Source organism: Pyxicephalus adspersus, chromosome 1 (assembly GCF_032062135.1).
Source record: "Pyxicephalus adspersus chromosome 1, UCB_Pads_2.0, whole genome shotgun sequence".
Lineage (NCBI taxonomy): Eukaryota > Metazoa > Chordata > Amphibia > Anura > Pyxicephalidae > Pyxicephalus > Pyxicephalus adspersus.
The window spans coordinates 148727951-148748403 of NC_092858.1; the positions used below are offsets into that span (position 1 = coordinate 148727951).

The 20453-nt window shown below is 36.8% G+C and overlaps 1 protein-coding gene and 1 long non-coding RNA gene across 2 annotated transcripts in view; one reads left to right on the forward strand and one right to left on the reverse strand.

Moving 5' to 3' along the window:
- The window catches only part of CPD (carboxypeptidase D), a 46328-nt gene that overhangs the window by 1151 nt on the left and 24724 nt on the right, over window positions 1-20453 (forward strand). Inside the window, exons 2-3 of the mRNA XM_072430834.1 lie at window positions 7041-7288; window positions 19309-19451. Coding sequence (XP_072286935.1) covers window positions 7041-7288; window positions 19309-19451 — 391 coding nt within the window. The remainder of the gene's footprint in view (window positions 1-7040; window positions 7289-19308; window positions 19452-20453) is intronic.
- Window positions 8212-16666, reverse strand: LOC140343940 (uncharacterized). The gene is made up of 2 exons (XR_011923431.1): window positions 16490-16666; window positions 8212-8446 (listed from the first exon to the last, which is right to left on the reverse strand). It is a non-coding gene; the product is annotated as an uncharacterized lncRNA (long non-coding RNA).

The following is a 20453-nucleotide window of genomic DNA, read 5'->3' on the forward strand; positions in this document are numbered from 1 at the left end:
GCTGACTGGCGGCTGTCGCTGTGGAGAGAGAGGGGAGCTGACTGGCGGCTGTCACTGTGCGAGAGAGAGGGGTGCTGACTGGCGGCTGTCACTGATGGAGAGGGGCGCTGCCTGGTGGCTGTCACTGATGGAGAGGGGCGCTGCCTGGCGGCTGTCACTGATGGAGAGGTGCGCTGCCTGGCGGCTGTCGCGGTGCGAGAGGTGCGCTGCCTGGCGGCTGTCGCGGTGCGAGAGGTGCGCTGCCTGGCGGCTGTCGCTGTGCGAGAGGTGCGCTGCCTGGCGGCTGTCGCTGTGCGAGAGGTGCGCTGCCTGGCGGCTGTCGCTGTGCGAGAGGGGCGCTGCCTGGCGGCTGCCGCTGTGCGAATGTAAGAATGATTTACAGATCAGTGCTGGGCATTGGGCACGGTGTTTATTTTTTATTATGCCAACTGCATATCGGTGCTTCTAGACACTGTGACCCTGTATGAAACCAGCTCTTGTCAGGGACAGTTGATGAAGATGTGAAAACAATCTGAGCTGTCACTGGAAATAGCATTTTTTCCTTGGTATAGAAGATAAATGCTTCTTTGAGTATTTTTCCCAACAGTTCTATTACTATCAGTGATTGTTTCCTATCAGTTCCTATCAGTATATCTGCACAGCCCGGTCCTGCACCGTGGTCCTTCTTGCAGGGTGTACTATAATTAGGTACAGTGTGTGTACAACATTAAACCCAAAATCTTAACTGCTGTCTGTGATTGGCCCTCTGCCTCTCCCAGAAAATAATCCGGTTATCCCTGCCATGGGACATCCTGTGCTGGTGGGACTCTTCTAAGGCCTTGCTTTCTCACTGTCAGTGATGGAGACAACGCTGCCTTTTATATTCTAAAAAATAAAACTCGCCAGATAAAAAAGTGAAGTCCAATTGTGCCATTTAGTATGAATTTGTGGAAGGAAACAGAAAACACAAATTACTACAAAGCAGAAAAAAGATGAATCTGTGAAAAGATTTCTCTATGTAGAGTAGGGGAGGGTAAAGCCACTGGCAGATGTGTTATCTGTGTCTCATTACAGAGATTTCTCTCACATTCTGTTTTGTAGACACAACAGGAAGTGAGAATTCATCTTTCTAATGTGGGGAAAATCCCACCTTAGACAATTGTTGTGAGAAGAAATGTCAGAAAATAGAGAGTGAATCTTCCTGATGGGTTCCTTCTCCTCACCACTATATCTGAATCTAAAAAAGACTATTGCATGCTATACTTCGAATTATTTCAATGTCTATTGTTATCCCAAAGGTGATTTATCCTTTTTTTATTTTTTATAGGATAACTAGCGTAAACTTTATTTTTATTATTTAATAAATCAGTAACTGATTTCTATAACCAAGCAGAGTTCAGGTTCACTATTATAAAGAGAATGAGGCAAGTTGTAGTTTACTTTCTCAGTAAGTGGGAAAGTGTGGTGCAGACTGTTACTGCCTATTACCTGTGCTCCCCATTCTTGGAACAAATGTCCCCATCAGAGGTCCAAGTCTACTATAAGTGAATAAAATGAGTTATATGCAGTGACAGTGAAAAGAAAGCAAATTATCTTTTGTTATTATCACACTTGTCTCTGACAGAACATTAAAGAAATAAAAATAAATAATGTTTGCCCATTGTACAGTCTATTGATATATGTCTGCAGGTACTTTTCAGATAAGAGGGGCCACTAGACAACAACAATGGCCAGGTTGTGACTACTTGTTATGTGTAAGAGAGAGTTCTGGAAGTTTTGTATGGGTGAGAGAGAATGTGGTTCAGGTTTTGACCGCCTGGTATGTAAGAGAGAGTGCAGTGCAGGTTGTGACTGCCTGGCATGTTGTGACCACCTCTTATGGATGAGAGAGACTGCAGACTGTGCCCATTTCTTTTGGATGAAAGTGCAGAGATAGGTTTTATCATGTTTTAGGATGTGTAGGACGAGTTGGGAGTACTTGTGATATTTGAGAGTGAAGCTCTATATATGAGAACTGCACTGTTTGTTAATTTCCTGTTTGTGCTGATGATGGATAAGCACATGCTGTGGGTCCTGTGTGCAGCAGAGCAGTTCAGGTAGTTCTAGTAGTAATTAAAATTCTCAGAACATAATACCAGTCTGTGAGCCTTGCATGCAACAGTGATTTCATCTTAGATTGCTTAGTTGGTCTTTACCTGTGATGAGCCTCATGAAATTGTCTAAAGCAGGAAAAGTCTGCAGCTTTTAGAAAATGAAAGAAGGAAAATAGTGGGTAACATCTTTTTGTATAGTCACCCTATTAACCCTTGTAAATTGTGTTGAGGGAACATTAATCTGTGTTACATTTTGAAAGTTTGGTGGCTTTAACACTGCATGCTCTTAGGCATAGTACATATAGGCAAATCTGTTGGCAGTTTTGCAGTTCTGCTGAAATAGGTTGAAAGTCACAAAACAATGTACATATGCAAATATGTCCTCCTTTGCGGTTTTCTCAGATTTAAAGTGTAATTTCCAAACATCAGTCCCTTTCTGATTTCACTTTGATTCATTTCAGATCAAATTGTTTTACCAGATTTATGTGGTGATCACATGGTTTGTGAGGAAATAACTTTTACTGACAACTCCAGGTGCTGATTTCCCATAGCCCTGCAATACAGAAAATGCACTATGTTTGATCATTTGCATTGCATTGGTGCATTCCTCGGCTCATTCAGATGAATAGGCTACTCAATGGTCAGTAGTGTGTATGTGATATTTCATGTCGTGAGCTAACGTGCAAATCTGACCAATAAAGGAGAAAAGAAAAGGCTCCAGGACTAGAAAAAAATAGTGACTAATTAGGAGTATCTGAAGGGCTGAACTCCTTGTGCAGAGAATTTCCTGATCTGATTGGGTACCATCATCTTCCATTTACATTGTATTATTTGTCAGACATCACATTTGGAAAAACAAACATCGGCTAACTTTGTTGTTTGAGTAGAAGAAAAACCTTTATCTCCTGAAAAATCCCAGTCACTGGCACACCAAAATATTTACATTAGTACACACATTCAGTAATTGTCGATGGAAAGGATGTTCCACGACCATTTGCCAGGACAGATCCATAAATGATGAGGGCTGTACACACACCAGATTCTCATTCGATATCTGCCCCGAGGCACATCTGACGTGTGTGTATATAGCCTAAGGGTCAAAGAGGGTACTAAGAAAAAAAAAACCAGTAACATTATACAGTATATAAGTAACAGTATACATTAGAACATTACTTCTGCCTTCCGTGTGAGTTCTAGGGACCACAATAAAGTTAGACAAACTTTGCATATATTGTAACTTAGAAATTGCTTTTTTGTGCTCTGATCACCTTCTCTAAGTCCTGATAAGTCACGCACCTCTCCTCTTCTACCAAGTCTTCAGAATCTTTTCAGTTCCTGCACATATTTACCATGAACCAAATATTCCAATAGTGTTAGCTATCAACACACAGGTATTAAACTATAAAGCTGAACTCCAAGCACAAAAATGTTCATTTAAATATAATCCTCAATAACCACAAATAATAATGCACTTTGTGCACTCCTGCCTTTGCAAACCCAGTTTGCATCACTGTTCTGGTAAATGCTGGTCATGTCCTCTTACTACAGGCTGTACAGATGGGCAATTACAGGACCAGGAACCCTTCCTCCCCCCCCCCCCCCCCCCCCCAACAAGCAGGTGTCTGGCCTTTAAAACAGGTAGCTGCTGGATTGCTGCACGGATCTGGAAACAATACATAAAGCACACTGATATTCAAGTAAGGAAATACATGGTCATTTCTATTAAGACAGTGTTGGCATGTCCTAAAGTTCAGCTATTAAAGTGGAAACAACACCACGGCCATAGTGTTTTCATTGCAATAAGCACTGCGTACTCATGATTTCAACAGTTGTTGCTTTAGTCTTGGGATCGGTTCACATTAAAATGCATTGGATGCTTAACACACAACCTATTCAGTGTAAAATCATGCAACAATTATATATCTACACACAATTACTGCCCTCTCTAGAGATCCTCTGCTGATTTTTTTAGAGGGATAAAAAGGGCTGGCTGAGTTTCATTCACCAATCGTTTTCCTTTGCAATCTTTCAGTGCCATGGAAGTTGTATTAGACAAAATTGCAGTGATATTACCAAACACCCATCCTGCTATCTTTGTGTTCTGCTCTTTTATTAACCTGTAACAGCTGAGAGTTTTTTATATTTTATTTTGAAAAGCTTTTATTGATTGGTGTAGCCTGATCTGTATAAATCCAGATAGCTTATATGGAAACATGATTTAAATAGAGCATAATGTAACCGTGGCCACTTGGATGATTAACATTGATCTGTCTAGTTCATTTCAAGTTCAGTGTGGTATATGGACTGTGAATGTCTAGTTGCTTGGGGCTATATTACATTTAGGTCGTTTATACAGTAATAAGTTAATGAGCAGTTTTTCTGCACAGTCGTTGCTTGTTGTGTAAGGCGTTCATTGGGACAACTTCATCAAGTAAAATGCAGTAATAACCTGCAAGGTACCTAATTGGGTCCTCTGCTTGTTTGGGGACCGATAATAAGACATCAGAAATAAGAAATAAATTACAGAAATATAAATAATATATACTGTAATATATTATATAGAGCTAGGTTTTATGGTACAGTTGTGTCAGAATTAAAAAAAGCCTTCTTTGCATAATGGAGGACCTCTTCAGGGTATCGGTTTCCATCTCATTGTTTCTGTGGTATACAGTTTCAATCTTTTCTTTTTTTTTTCACTAATCTGGAAACCACTTTTTAGTTACCTACTCATAATGCATAATTCCCAAACACTCAAGCTGTGTCTGTATCATACAGAAAGCCTGCTACATCAGCGTGCCAGTACTGATAGCCCAGTCACAGCCCCCAAAGAAATTCAGAACTGCCATAGAACTTTGTCACTGTTTGATTCTGATTTTAAATGATATATCAAAGTCATTTAAACATTACATACTTCAAGAAGTGGATTTGAGCCCAACACTGCAGTGAATTAAATAAAACTTTGATTAGGGTAAACTGAGTGGACTTTCTGGCTTTACCTTTGTTGTGTTTTTGTTCCATTTCAATTGGTTGCATTTCAAACTGGAATTGCTTTGGTGCATTGGAGACTTATCTTCTAATTATTCTTAAACACTTCAGTAAGCAACTAATACAGTTGTGCTTTACTCCATCGCGCTATTCAGTCATCAGGTCGCACATATCGGCACACTATGTAAATTGTGGCATGTAAAGAACGTGTCAAAGCTATTATGCCCCCCAGATGTGCGGAAGCATGATTCCACACAGTACTGCATGTGTAAATCATTATCAATCTTTATTTTTGCTGAGGGCAGTAAGGTGATTTACTTTGGATAAAGCAGCCGGGACACCTTTTTAAGAGCAATGCTTGTTTCGTCTTGCCGTACTCTTCTTCATGCTTCAGTTATTGTGCCAATAATTCATTTCTCCTCTCAAAATGTGAATGTAACACAAATTTCTTAGATTTGAGATAACGTAAATGTTTTTTTCAGATAAAACAGTTTTTCTTTATTGCCACTCCTTATTATGTGAAATACAGTTTTATCAACAATCAGCAAATGTTGTTGGTTGTTAAGTTAGAAATAAATTGTTGGATATGATTTTAGTAAAACTTGAACTTTTCTCTCATATACCGAGCAGTAGTAATTTAATTTTAGCCCTCGGCAAAAGCCATTATATATTTCTGAAAGCAGAAAAACCAGTTAATGCAGTTTCACCTTCACTTTACAATAAAGAAATGTTATTTTCTCTAGTCCAGGTTTTAGTTTTGCAATTAGACTAACAGTTGTAATTGCTGTTCATTCTAGACGTAGCTTACTTATCTAAGCCTTTGCCTGTTCTTGTATTTGCAAACTGAAATGGATCTATCATGAAAATACAAGAAAGCTTTAATTTAACTCAAACAAAAATTGAAAAGTGTACCTGTTTCTGTTATTACTAAAATCCTTTATTCTGCTGGACAGTGTCAAGATCAGTTCCAAGGCATTGGTCACATGACTTCTGATATGGAGGAGTATGGTTCAACCTGAGCTGCTGGTTCATCCAGCCACATGGCATGTTTATATTTGATTGGTGGCGCTGAGAAACTTCTTTATTTATATAAATTCATATGTTTATCTAATGTGAGAGGTAGCAGGCAGCTGGGTGTGTTCAGCAATGTATTATTTTATTACAAATAGGTAAGTTAAAGGGCCTCCAAGACATTCCAGCAAATTCAGTAGGCAGTATTAGTACGCCATAACGTTGTTGGATAAAATTTTGAAGCCTGGAGGCATCTAATTTCCTTGTATGTTCACTTTAACATACTTTATTTTGATTCTCTATCCAAACTACAGATTGTCATGAGGGAAACTTGAAGGAGGCCAGCTGGATCCCAAAGTTATTTAGCGTTGGCTGTGATTTTGTGAATAAAAAGTCCTGTTAGCAGGCACCTTGTTAGTTATCCATTCTGTACTCTTCTGTGCACTTTTCTAAAACTGGTTTTACCTTGTTATCTAAACCAGCCAGATTACCTTTAGCCAGAGTATTTACCTTTAGTTAAATACTCACGTTCGTGGAGGGAGCTTCTATTGGAAATACTAAAAAACACCTGTCTGATCCCTAATAATTTCCCCTAAATTGGGCAGCACTGGCAATGCAAATAATGCTCTGAGGGTGCTGGATTATGGTTGAACATCAGACTTCCCTTTAAAATCTATAGGCAGCCCTACCCCTGTCCACCAGCCATACCCCTAAACAGTGGAGGGACCACAGTGGCCAATAAGGGGGGCTGTCATTGGACAGGGACATGGAAGCTGGATGACGTTTTTGGAACCAAATAAAATAGAGTTTTTAGGAGTGTTTTCAGGCTTTTTTGATTGTACCTTAATTTTAAACCTCTAAAAAAGCAGTCAGGTAAATTCTAAAAACCATTTTGTTTATTTTTATAACAGTGACATAAAATAATTTAGTATGGCAAAGAAACATATTTTTAAATTTGTCTTGCTTGTCCAGGTTTGTGCTTTCTGGGAATCTGCACGGTGGCTCGGTGGTGGCTAGCTATCCCTTTGATGATTCCAGCCTTCATCAGGAGACTGGCTTCTATAGCAGATCCACAGATGACAAAGTGTTTCAGTATCTGGCTAAAGCCTATGCTTCAAACCACCCAATCATGAAGACCGGTCACCCAAAGTGTAAGGGTGAGGAGGACGAGGTTTTCCATGATGGAATCACTAATGGAGCCCACTGGTATGATGTTCAAGGTAAGTTGGACAACATGTTTCTATCAACTGCTTGCTGTCTGCATAGAAACTGTATTGTTATCTATCTCCAGTTACTTTAATCTAAAAGTCTTATGCAGCACATAAAATAATAAGTATATCAACATTTGGGATAATAATGTATTAGAAAGAGCTCATGTTATCCCATTGTGAAGTTCAGAATTTTCTGTTATCATTTATGATTGTGAAATGATTTGCTAATAGATTAGAAATTATTTTGTATGTTCATGCAAGTACCAATTGCAGGCATTTTTGTCACCTAGATAACCATGGATATTAACGTGGATTATATGCATTTTAATATTCTGTAGTTTTCAAATCAGTTAACACCTAACAAATCAATGCAATATATCTTTATTTCACTGCTCGATTTATTAGTTATTCATTTTCTTTTATACTTTATTACAATTCTGAACATCTTTACAAAAACAAGACCTCTTCTCCCAACTCCTATACAACTATTTTTTGGTAATGTGGTTTGGGGCAGATCTTCTGATCATCTGTATATTATTCATATTATTTCTACTATGACTGCTAACAGTAGTTCTTGTAGTTTATCAAGAAATGTGTCTAATCTATGAAGGGATTGGGGGCCGCCTTCTCTGATGAAAAGCATTGAAACATTTCCTGTATGCAACTTTTCAGAATCATTTAACTTCCTGCTGTGCTGTCTGTATACATAGATTAGTTTTCAGGAAATATAAACTACTTTGGTTTTGCAAAAATGACCAAGTTATTTGGGGAAACCTACCACTTCCTAACTGTAAAAAAAAAAAAATAGCACTTTTTGTCAAAGGTTGTCTTGAGCCATTGGATTATCATTTCAAATGTATTTCTTTTTTTCAAAAATGCCTAGAAATTTCTCTCTATATATATAGCCAGTATTATATATCAACTAAAATAAGTTTTGTCTTTGATGCATGTTTTTATTTACCAGAGGAGGGTGCAGAACATTGTCAGTGGGGCTAAATGGTTCTTGTGCTTGGGCTTCAAACTCAACAAGCCAAATAAATCACTGTCCATTGCTTTGTCTTGCTTCTGAGTTATTTTGGAATTAGCTTGAGTTGCTTTTGCGTTGTTCTGTGCTTACAGTGAAAACTGTTTTGAAAATGACTTGTGATGATTGTAAAAGAAAAATACCTATAAATAGAAAAACAAAAAATTGTTAATTCTACTAAAAAATGCCCAATTCCAAATGTTGAAAAGGTAAAACCACTGTCAGGGTTTTATTTATAAATGTTTTTGCAGTGAGGATGTAATAATAGCAATTATAATAGTATTTATACTGATGAAAACTAGCGTTTGATTGTTAAGCGATCCAGCATGCCAAGGCTGTTTGCATTCCAAAGTATCAAGGATACTTTGTTGTATGTATGGCTGTAATAGAATTGATTATAGTTTTGTTTATTGAACAAAAGCCAGTCAGCCAGTGAGAGAAGATAAATAGCACATGCATCTTGAAAGTTGTATTTCTTTTCCATCAAAGGAAAATACTATAAAGAAATATTACATACTGTAGTCTTTGGTGTACTGGCTTCCTAGATGTCAGATTTACTAAGCCCTGGTGTAGTACAGGAAACTTAACTCCTATTGAAATGCTGGTCTTTAATCTTCATTCCTTTGTTTTTGTTAGGAGGAGCAGATTGCTGGTTTGCTGTATTCTAGTTTAGAGGAGCCATGATGTGGCCACCAATTACATCATTTCACTGTTTGTCTTTAAATGAGTGGGTAGGATGATAAGCTGTATGACTCAAATAAGTGAACCAGGATATCCTGCAGAGGTTTATGACAACTCCTGTTGGCCAACCTCAAGTAAATAATGTGATCTGGAACGTCTTTGACTGTGTGTTGTCTGCTGATGAGACCAACATTGTTTAGTTATAAGTAAACATTTATAGTGATGCCCAAGTCTCAAATATAGCGAAATATAGTCTCAAAAATAAAGCTTGTTTATGTACATAAAGTATTTAGGTTTAAACCTTCACCAATTTGTCATGTTCTCAGGGCTAAGCAGAAAAGCTTTTGGAAAATAATTCAACTCAACACACAATATTTGCTGCCATTGTCACCAAAAAGTGTATGCTATTGCACAGTCAACTATGACAGTAGTGTGTATGGCTTAGACTAAGGTAATGGTATTTCTGGATGTTACAAGTGAATATCAGCTAGTAGAATAAAGCAATGGAACAGAATGGTGCAACCCCTGTGAGATTTTTATTTCTGACTTTGTTATAGATTTTTAGGTCAGAATTCTAATTCTTACCCACTCTTTCCAAAATTAAGCAAAACATTTTAGCTTGATGTATACTTTTGTCTTTTTATTTCTAGATGCCCTTTAAATTAGTAATATATTTGAGCTGAATCAAAGCAAGCGTTTATTCACCTTCGTGGCTTTAGGCATTGTGGGGAATTTACAACAAAAGCAATTAAATTATTTCCAAATTCTTTTTCCTTTTACATTAGAAGGCTGATGGATTGCCAAGGTTCTCCACAAAAACCAGAGGCCTGTAAGCTGTTAGAACCCATTGCAGTGCACTTAACATGTGTTATGTCATGTATATTGTATGAAAGCTGCCTATTCATTTAAGTCAGATGACAAATTCACTTAACAGACGCTTACTTAAACTTGTATCAGGTACATGTTTGGTTTTGCAGAGCCACACACAGTTGCACTTTATTGTGTATAACTTATAAATTTATTGTTTAATAAAGCTTTTACTTGCTACAAATATGTAAAAACATTAGTGTTCAAAGTCTCTACACAACAACACATTGTCATCTATGATAATTTAATCATGACAATGAAAATAATTTTATGACTCTTTTGCTAAAATATTTAATGCAGAAGCTAACTACATGAGTTTTGTAAAAAGCAGCACAGGTGTAAAACTATTGTGGTATTGTGCCCCATCCCAGCTATTAGATTGGGACTTGCTTTTGCAATCAAATATAAGTGTAACTTTATTCTGGCAATACATGTGATATGTGATCTTTAATACAGGTAACAAGAATACTATAAAATCACTGTGTTGGCCAACCTTTTGTTTTGAAATACAATGACTTATTCATACAATAAATTTATCAGCTTAAAAGACGCCATAAACCTAATAGGCATCTGAAATTAGAGATGTGATTTAATAAAATAGGTTTCAACTAACATGCTTCATTTTGGCTGTCTTTAGAACAAAGAAAAGTTTTTTTTTTTTTTTTTTTTAACCCGGCTTTTTTACTGGCCTTTACCCGGTAGCCAGTTTGGATTATGAGCAAGAAAGGTAGTAGTACATATATGATAAGCTTGTCACAATTTCTGTAATAATTGCAATACAGTGTTTTTAAGTATTTATTAATTATGTTGAAATGGATGTAAATTTAAGTTATGTTACACTGACCTGCATTTTACCGATAAAGGGTGGAAGGGTAAGGAGGAGAATGCTGCTGATGTTGGGCACTGCCGGTGTGCGTATTACAAGATAGAACAGTAGCAATCACAGAAGGTTTTCTATCCTCCCCAACAAATCTGTACTTCTGACAGATATTGGTCATTAGTGCGGTGTAGGACTTACATCCATATAATGAAGGTCATGACAATCATTTTTTGAAGTTTTTTCATACCAAAAACGTATTTTTCATTAGCACATAAATTGTGGCAGAATCACTGTATACAATTATAATGACCGACTAAGGCCCTAGAATCAGAAGGCTGCTTGAAAGGGGGTGCAATGTGAGCTGAGCACAATTCCATGAGCTAATGTAATGCATCAGTTGTATATTTTGAGGATACATTACTCCACAATACCTTCAGAGGTAAAGGTGGGCTTGTTTTACAAGTAATGTACTGCTTATTTTTAATATGTGAATATTTTTAGTATCTGAATGTCTCACATGTGAACATACTTACAAAGCAGTGCCCACAACTATGCCCATGTGTGATTTGTGACATTTAAATGTACTAATGGTGGTATACCTATATATTACCATCCCCTGCTTTGATTTCTTTGTGGCATTTAAGGACTTTGATGTAGAAATTCCCAGAACAGGAACACGCATGTGGCTAGAACAAACTGAGAAACACTGTGATGGATAAAGACTTTATTAAAACAAAAGCACTGTTTAGCTTCATTAAATGATGAGACATTTTACATGATGTTCTTTGTTTAGGAGATATACACACAAGCTTGCACTTTTCCACTGATTTTGGCAAGTAACAAAATTCACACCCCATTGATCTCATCTCATTCTGCTGTTCAGAAGAATAGAAGCTACTGGCCTGTTTGTTATGAGGGCTCAGTGTGACCAAAGTGTTTTTAATATCACCCAATGTTGTTATAACTGTCTTGGGGAACTATGCTTTACTATTTTATATGAAAGCAAAGGTACACTACACAGAGTTTAGCTCCTTTTACTCAATGATTATCCATTCAGTAATAAACCCCACTGTGCATCAGAAAGTGTTTTGGCCACCCTGTTATCTTTAATTTTCTATATACTGGAAGTCTGTGTTAACTTGGTAAACAGCAATGTAGCAAGTTTTGTTTGATAATGATCAAACCATGGTGTATTACAGAGCCAGATGCTGCCTGGGGTGTGCATAGTAGGTAGATGTGTTTAAAGGTCACCTTTCTGTTTTGTTTAATTAGAACATTTCAATCCTTACATATATTTGTTTTAACCTTAAAGTTATTTGCTTGGCCAAATGCTTGTCTGTTACAATGTTCTTTTATACTGCTGAGTGCTTGCACAGAATAGAAATAATATAGGATAGCTTATTTCATGATTTTATGAAAATTGGGCAGCACTGTGCCTCAGTGGTTAGCACTCTGGCCTATGCAGCGCTGGGTCCCAGGTTCGAATATCGGCCAGGATACTATCTGCATGGAGTTTGCAGGTTCTCCCTGTCTTTGAGTGGGTTTCCTCCCACATTCCAAAAACTTGCAATTAGGTTAATTGGCTTCCCACTAAAATTGTCCTTAGACTGTAATAAATACATATGACTATGGTAAGGACATTAGATTGTGAGCCCCTTTGAGGGACAGTTAGTGAAATTACTATGGACTTTGTACAGCGCTGCGTAATATGTTTGCGCTGTATAAATACTGGTTAAAAATAATACTTACACATTTTATAGCATTAGTGATATGTATCTAAGCAAATAAAAAGGTGCCTTTGTCATAGCTTTTCTTGAGGGATTGACACAAATGAGAGAATTTGTCTATACCTTTAGCACGATTTAGAGGGTTGAGAGTGCAATTAGAAACAAAACAATGTTGATTTTTTTTTTAAACTATATACTATTTATCTCAGTATATAGTATACCCCCTGTTCTGTTTTTGTTACATAACGGCACCTTACCATCATTAAATACATTAGTTATATTCATTCAAAACAATCATATGTGATACGTTTAAAAGTGATCGCTGTACGGGTTATTATCAAATTGTATTTAGAGACAACATATCACAAAGCAATTAACAAAGACCATCATCTTGGCACAAATTGTCTCTCGAAGGGCCTATCCAACATAGTCATATGTCATAACTAAGCTAATTTTGGAGTAAGCCAATAAACCTAATTGCATGGTTTTAGGTTGTGGGAGGAAACTGTAATGCCCAGAGCACACCCACACAAACACAAAAAATGATACCAGTGGTGTTGATAGTTTATCAAAAATCTCACACAGAGAACAGCGATTGGTGAAACATCTGTCATTTGTATAAAACACACCATAGGCACTTGCTATAATTTCCTCCAATTTTTATAGCACGTGGAAAAGCTTTTTATTTCTTTCCTATTCTGTACATAAAAGGGAGCAATGCAGGGATATTGGTTGGAAGGAGGTTTTGTAGCATATTAGAAAATCTCTATTTTTGATGAGGATCACTACCATTCCTGTTTTCACTTAGTAGTTCTGTAATCTTTGACAGTCATAAAATAAATGACTGATTACCGCTTTGGGTGTCAGGAGGATTTACTAACTGAATGAAGGAATGAAGGAACTACTGGATAATTCAGCCATCAAATATGTTTTGGGCGGACTGTTGCTCGAAGGAATCCTTTGGGTCATTACCAATTTTCCTTCATTGTGATTCATTAGTTTCACTACATTAAATACGTTTTAGAACATGTGCTCTGACTTTACTCTGACTCCCCTCATCTTCATGCTTATTTCAGGTCAATCTCTTGAAATATTACAGCCAAGCAAAAGGTCAGCAATGGCAGCCCAGTTCTTCTCTAGCCAACTGTTCTTTTTTTCTTTATCAGCCAAGCATTGGTGTTCTGTCTTAGTCTTCTTACAGATTTAGGTTGTGATTAATTAACAGTTTGTACCTTTTTCTTCATCGGGGAATAGAGGTTCTCTAACTTTCCAAAATACCTTTCTATAATATAGAAAGCAGCTCCACATTCCATAGTCATATTTAATCAATATTCTTTCATGAACCAATGTGTTTTATATTTACCTTCTCAAAATGTCAACAAGGATCAAGTTGGCTGTTTCTCCTACACCCAGTCCATATACAGCCTACCTTAGGCTACATACCCAAGTCAGATTATTCTCATCCCATAATCGCCTCAGGGCTGATATTAGACAAGAATCTGGCGTGTACAGTGCACTTCATTCATAGATCCTTGCGGATCCATGATCGTAATGAAAGTGAACGGGAGAGAGCGCAGCGGGGTGTCACTCCATCATTCGCCCCTCTTCCCTTTCCATAGAGCAAAACAGCGCTGGATGTACAGCTCTCGTTCATTGTTCAGTCTTTTGTCGTTGGAAAGGATTGTGAAAAATCTTTTCCAACGACAAGTACTGAATGTGTGTACGCAGCCTTAGGCTTTGGTGATAAATTCCATTTGCATGTTCCTCACCTTATGTAGACCTAAAGTATGTTGGAAAATCATAAAACAGAGTTGTCAAAGTCAGGTTGGGTTGAAAACTATATGTAGACCTTAGGCAGTATTATTGCTTTTTATTTATCTTGGCCATGTTATCTATTATAGATTTTCCTTTTTCTTATGGTGACAAGCTGTAACTTTCCCTTATTCACTGTCCTAAATAGTGTTTACCATGGGCTGAGTAATGTTAGCATTAAGTTTAAACTTTAGTTAACCTTTTTTTGTTGTTTCACTTTAAAAGACAAACATTCATTTTGTAAAAAAAACACATTGATTTCCCACCTTGTTCAGGTTTTTTGTAGCAGAACATAGCGCTTATAATATAGGTCTAGTTACTTGCCCATTGTCATTTGTGTTGTGCCTGTTATTCTGCATTCTGTGATCACATATGGATGGTTGTGCCAGCTTTAAAACTGATGTGTTTGCAAATCACAAATCCCTGTAAACAATTGTTCTTTATCAGTTTAAAACAATGAAGTACTGTGTTACTATTGAACATTTGTATAAATCACAATTTGTCTGTTGTATTATAGTAAAATAAGGGACAATGGGGGGGTTTGTCTTAGCCAATCAAATCTGACCTGTCTTTCTTCCTAAATGTTAACAAAGAATGTAATACAGCACCTGATTGTTAGCTCTTTGTAACTCATCCTCTTTTCTTTAACTCTGCTTTTGATAGGTGACATGGAACATAGATCATAGGCATTATTGTCACAGCTTCTTTTATTTTAATGTAGAAGTCGCAGTAAAAAGGATTTAATTTCATGCAAAGCTTCACTAACTTTCTAAGGCTAGTCTCCCGATAGCCTATGTGAAGTAGGTAAAAACCTACCAAGACATGAGTTTCAGTTTCAGCATGAGTTCAGTTAGGTGCTCTATCACTAAAACTACATTTGTGATATCATCAGCTCTTCAACAACATATTAAAAAACAGCACCCATAAGTAAAGTCATTTCAATTGTACATATGTCTAGGTTCACTCATCTTTGTCTCATGACATCTTTAAAATTTAGTTTTTCCACTTTTTATATAGTACCTTAAGTCCTTGGGAAATTAGATGGATGAATCTCCCATTCAACTTCTCTAATCTTCAAACCCCTACACAATCTTCTAAAGTTATCAAAATACAATTTTAACCTTTATATACCATTATGTTGAAATGTTTGAAGGTTGTACCTTTAAAGAAGTAGCCGTATAAAATTTATGTTCGAATAATGCTGGCATGAAAAATGTGCCGTGTTTATTTGGCATGATGGAACAGTGGAAGGGCATATGGTTTTTGGGATGCCCAAGATCCAAGTTGAGAATGGTTGGAGGGATGATTCTGAGTGGACTGTAACTTATTAGTCTGCTTCATATAAAGGCAGCACTGCAGGATTCAGCGTGTTTTTTAAACATTACACCAGTAAAAGAGTACAGCTGTTTCTGTGCTGTTCCATCTGTCTCTAGGATTACAGTGATTACAGTTTTTTTTTCTTAAGTTTAGAAAAAATTGGCCTGGATTTTTACATTATTGGTCTATTGAGAAAGTAAGGATAAGAGCAGCCAAGTATTGCTGGGATATCACTGGAGTCTGCTGGTCGTTTAGTGAATCTAAAATTACAATATGCATTTTTATCTAAGACGTTTCTTGTTTCGAGATTGATGTATTCATCATCTTACGTAAACTGTGTCCATCTCCTGTCATGAATCAAGCACACCATCTATAGTATTAGTATAAAACTTTTTTTTCAAGCAGAACTGAACAACTATCCTAAGTAGCAAAATGTTGGCCCTTGGGTGTTTTTCCATAACGTTCAAGTACACACATCATATTTGGTCCTTTTTCCAGGCTTGTCGGCCAAAGCGAACCTCACCAGCTTTGATTTACTTTTTTTTTTTTTTTTTAATGCTTATCTGATGCTCTTTCTGTTCTAAAGTATTCAGCCTTTTGATTAGTTAGTCTAACTCTTGTGCATGCGCAGGGGAGTTACTACTTTGTCCCAACGTAGAATCATGTCTAGATGTCAAATGGAGCAAGGCATTTGCAGCACAGAGTACACCAATTAAAAAAGAAATCTGGCCCTTCAGTAAATCATTTACAAAAGAAACCTACACAGCTTCTTCTACCCTACAAAAGCTTGCATATCAGCATTTTCTTTATTTGCAGCACTATGGAGAAGCAGAGACTGAATGGAGTGTTTGCATCTGTTTTTGCCTTCTCTAAATGGCACAATCACTGGCACAATTGCAGTATTAGGAGGCAAATTAAAACAGCTACAATAAGGCTATGTTCGGACAGAAAAAGGAACCCACCTTTCCATAGGGCACTTGGTGGCTGACACCTTGCCAACTGCTCAGCCGTCTGCACCACTGTGTAGTTCTTAAGAAACTGTGATTTCAACAGTTTACAATGGTCATCAGTCTGCTCACCCCATTCTCATTCATCTGCATTGCATTACATAATACATTTGTACATTACAATATATATTGTTTTTAAATAAAGTGTCGGTAATTTTTGTCATTTGTAATGTACATAAACAACAAAAAGTATTTTTAGATATCCGAGTATGAGTATGCATATTTCATACAGAGATAAGTTGCTATCAGTTAAATGCATATTCAGTATCCTAGTTCTTATAATGAATAAGCAAATATTTTTTTTTTTACAATGCATATATTCCTAACATAGTTTGATATTTGAATACAAAGTTACGTTTATTGCTTATATCAATTCCTATTTCTGAAGGAGAAACCATTGAAGGATCGTTCACATCTTTGTGTTGTAGTAACGAGCATTAGGTTAATCCATGACAAGTGTTTGCATGCATTGCATTGCCATTCTTTGTAAAAGGCTCCCCTACGCATTGAAGAGAAAAAAAAATCTGCTTAGTAATAATAATAAAAATAAAATAAAAAAAAAAAACCTAACTGGCAGGCTGGATTTTAAATAGCAGGAGAAACTAAAAGGTTTGCCACAGATATTTGATATTATACCCAGGTAGTGGAGATGGCTGAAGACTTCAAACATTAGAAGTGGATCAGGAGAAGATGATAGCGGCTGTTGCAGAGCTAAGCTGGGAAAATCTGCCCATTATGGCAAATCCAGTGCTAGAAGCGGATTTGCTTCCATTTTACCCAACGCAAATGCATTACATATACCACAAATAAATCAAAACATTCCTATTCATGTGGAGCATCTTTTCATGCCCTTGTATGAGTTCTCCAACTTATTAAGTAATAGAATGTACAGTAAAAGCAGTATTAATATTGATTAGAACATTTCAGGTGATTTGTATGAGTGTTCTGCTTGCATTGTTCTGAACACAAACATGTCTCTTCAAGCAGATGTCTAAAGCACCTATACCAGATGGTGTACATCTGTAAATCTAAGGGTAGCTCAGCTCACACTCTTCCCTTCTTTAAAGCATACTCTAGACTAATATGTTACAGTTGGGTGAGGAGAACAAACATTGTGCCATTATTTACATAGAGATTGATGTAATTTTAACACCTGAAATGACATAGTCAGTTTAGCTGAGATATTACAGCAATTTTGTAATGGAACAGTATACATGGACTGTGTTGTGTTATCCCTTTTTTTTTAAATTTGGTAACAGCAAATATAATTTTGTATGGAAAAGCAAGGCATTAATTCTTTATACCTGTCTGTAGAAGAGGGTCAGGGATAATGTTGGAGAGACGAGGGCCTTGATATAGGGTAGGGTATCACAGATGAATGTTGTGGGTTTGAGGGTCTGGGTATGGTGAAAGGGGGTCAGGGATAATGTTGGAGAGACGAGGGCCTTGATATAGGGTAGGGTATCACAGATGAATGTTGTGGGTTTGAGGGTCTGGGTATGGTGAAAGGGGGTCAGGGATAATGTTGGAGAGACGAGGGCCTTGATATAGGGTAGGGTATCACAGATGAATGTTGTGGGTTTGAGGGTCTGGGTATGGTGAAAGGGATAATGTTGGGGGATGAGGGTCCGTGTATGGGGGAGTGGTAAAGGATAATATTAGGGATAATATTGTTTACAAGGAGCTTAGAAATGGCAGCCTACATAATTCCCTAATGATAGGAGAGAAACCTCTCATCTGAGACACTGACATCTGAGAAAAAGTCTGCTGCTCCCACTGATTGCCAATTGCCTGGCTGTATTGCTGATGCCTTGGGTTCAATGTTTCATTCATTCATTTGTCACAGGCTCTACATGTCTACATGTCTTTGCCTCAAAGTCAAGGTAAAACACAACCATGCAGCAGTCATTTCTGGAGTAGTAGTCTGGAGTAGGCCAGCAATGGCAGCACCTGTATTTCTGGTACGGCAGTTGTTTTAACCCCTGGATCCCCAAGCATTTTTCTTTCAAAATCCCCATACTCCCAGAGCATTTTTTCTCTTCCTTTTGTTTGGCAATGTTTGAAAATTGTAGTTTAATGGTACATAGTATACATGCTTATTTGTTTGTTTCCTTGGTTTTTATTGGAAAAGAATGATTTTTTTAAAAGGAAAATCATTGTGCTCAAGGTGAATGTACTACTTTTATTTTTCGTGTGATATATACAGGGGAAACAAATGGTTTGTGTATATTGGTGTAATAGTAATAATTTTGCATAATTATACATTTGTGAATTTGCACAAAATTGAAAAACACAAAAAAAAAACACGAAGAAAAACAAGTTCATACAATCAGGAAATTATTATTTAGGGGAGAAAGGATAGAGTTTTCGGGCTGATTAGCTTTAGTAACTGTACCAGTAATCAGATAATGAATTTGTTGTACGGTATAAATATTAAAAGGTAATTGTTTGATATGATGGTATGGTAATACTGGTGCCTAATGGTTTTATTTGCCCAAAGAGCATACTAAAAGGCTTCTGTTAGTGTCTTCCTGGCTGGATTTGTTTATTAAATATGTTTGAAGAAGTAGATAAGATCTTTACTGACAATAATGTGTAAGGTGCATTACTGGGACTGATATGTTCTTCTTTTGTATAGTGGTAATGTGCACTGTAGCCAATATGGTTGTGTGTTAGTCTTTGCTATTTGAATTGTAAACATAGAGACTACATTACATACATATGCTATGTTATTATTTAAATCTCTCTACTGACTCTTGGATTTGTATCCATAGGTGGAATGCAAGATTACAATTATATCTGGGGAAACTGCTTGGAAGTGACGTTTGAACTGTCATGCTGCAAATACCCACTTGCATCTGAGCTGGCTCAGGAGTGGAACAATAACAGAGAGTCTCTGCTGAAATTTATGGAAATGGTAATGTGGGATTTAATATAATGCGCACTGCATGTCATGTACATTTTAAAATCATCATTTTAGTGTAGTCTTTTATAGTTATTTGGAATAACACATTAGTATTTAAAAGTGATCTCCAAGCATCACCTAAAATTACCAGCCTTCCACTTTTATCACTTCATCTGACTACATTGCCAGGTTTATAAAATTCTTTTTGGCTCCACATGAAAAAGCATACTTAAAGTTGAAAAGTAGAAAAAATGTGTTGCAGTTTACCAATCCATAGATTATGTGATGGCTTCATTAGTTTTTGTTTCTCTGACTTTTTTTTCTTCATTTTCATTTACCGATCTGGCATATTACACATTTGGTCTACCACAGTGGGTAGATTTACTCCTTTAATATATCTATTAGAGCGGGCCATGGTTGTCACTGGTCTTCTCTACTGATTCTCATTAAATAAGTTGGGGGGGAGCTTATGTATTGGAGATGTGCTTTTAGTTTAAATTAGAGAAAAAAATGTTTTGCATCATATTTGTTTTGATTAAATTACGTTCATACAAGTACTTATACTGGATTTAAAACCTGTTTGGATAGTGGTCTAGACAAGTTTTTCATCACTTCTGCATTCTTCCTGTACATATGCAGAACCTACATATGTCCTAGAGGTAAAGCTTTACTAGCAAGCTTAATTTTGTCATGAAGGATTTCTTCCTGTATCATAAGTATATATTATTCCTTAACTTTGATCATCTTGAGGTGTGGTACTATAGTAGAGATGAACTTGTAGACTTGGCCCAATGATGGGAATGGAAGAAAATAAACAATGCTATTGAGTGCTCTACTAACACAAATCAAAAGGTGCATCCCATGTGTATAGGGGGCCTTGTTAAAGTTAGAGACAATTGTCTAGCTATTTTCATTTTCCTGGAAATTATTTAATCCAAGTTGTCTGGTGTTTTAGACATATTCTACCAGGTGAACAAAATGTAAAAAAGTACTTTGTAGTTGGGGGGCTTACCT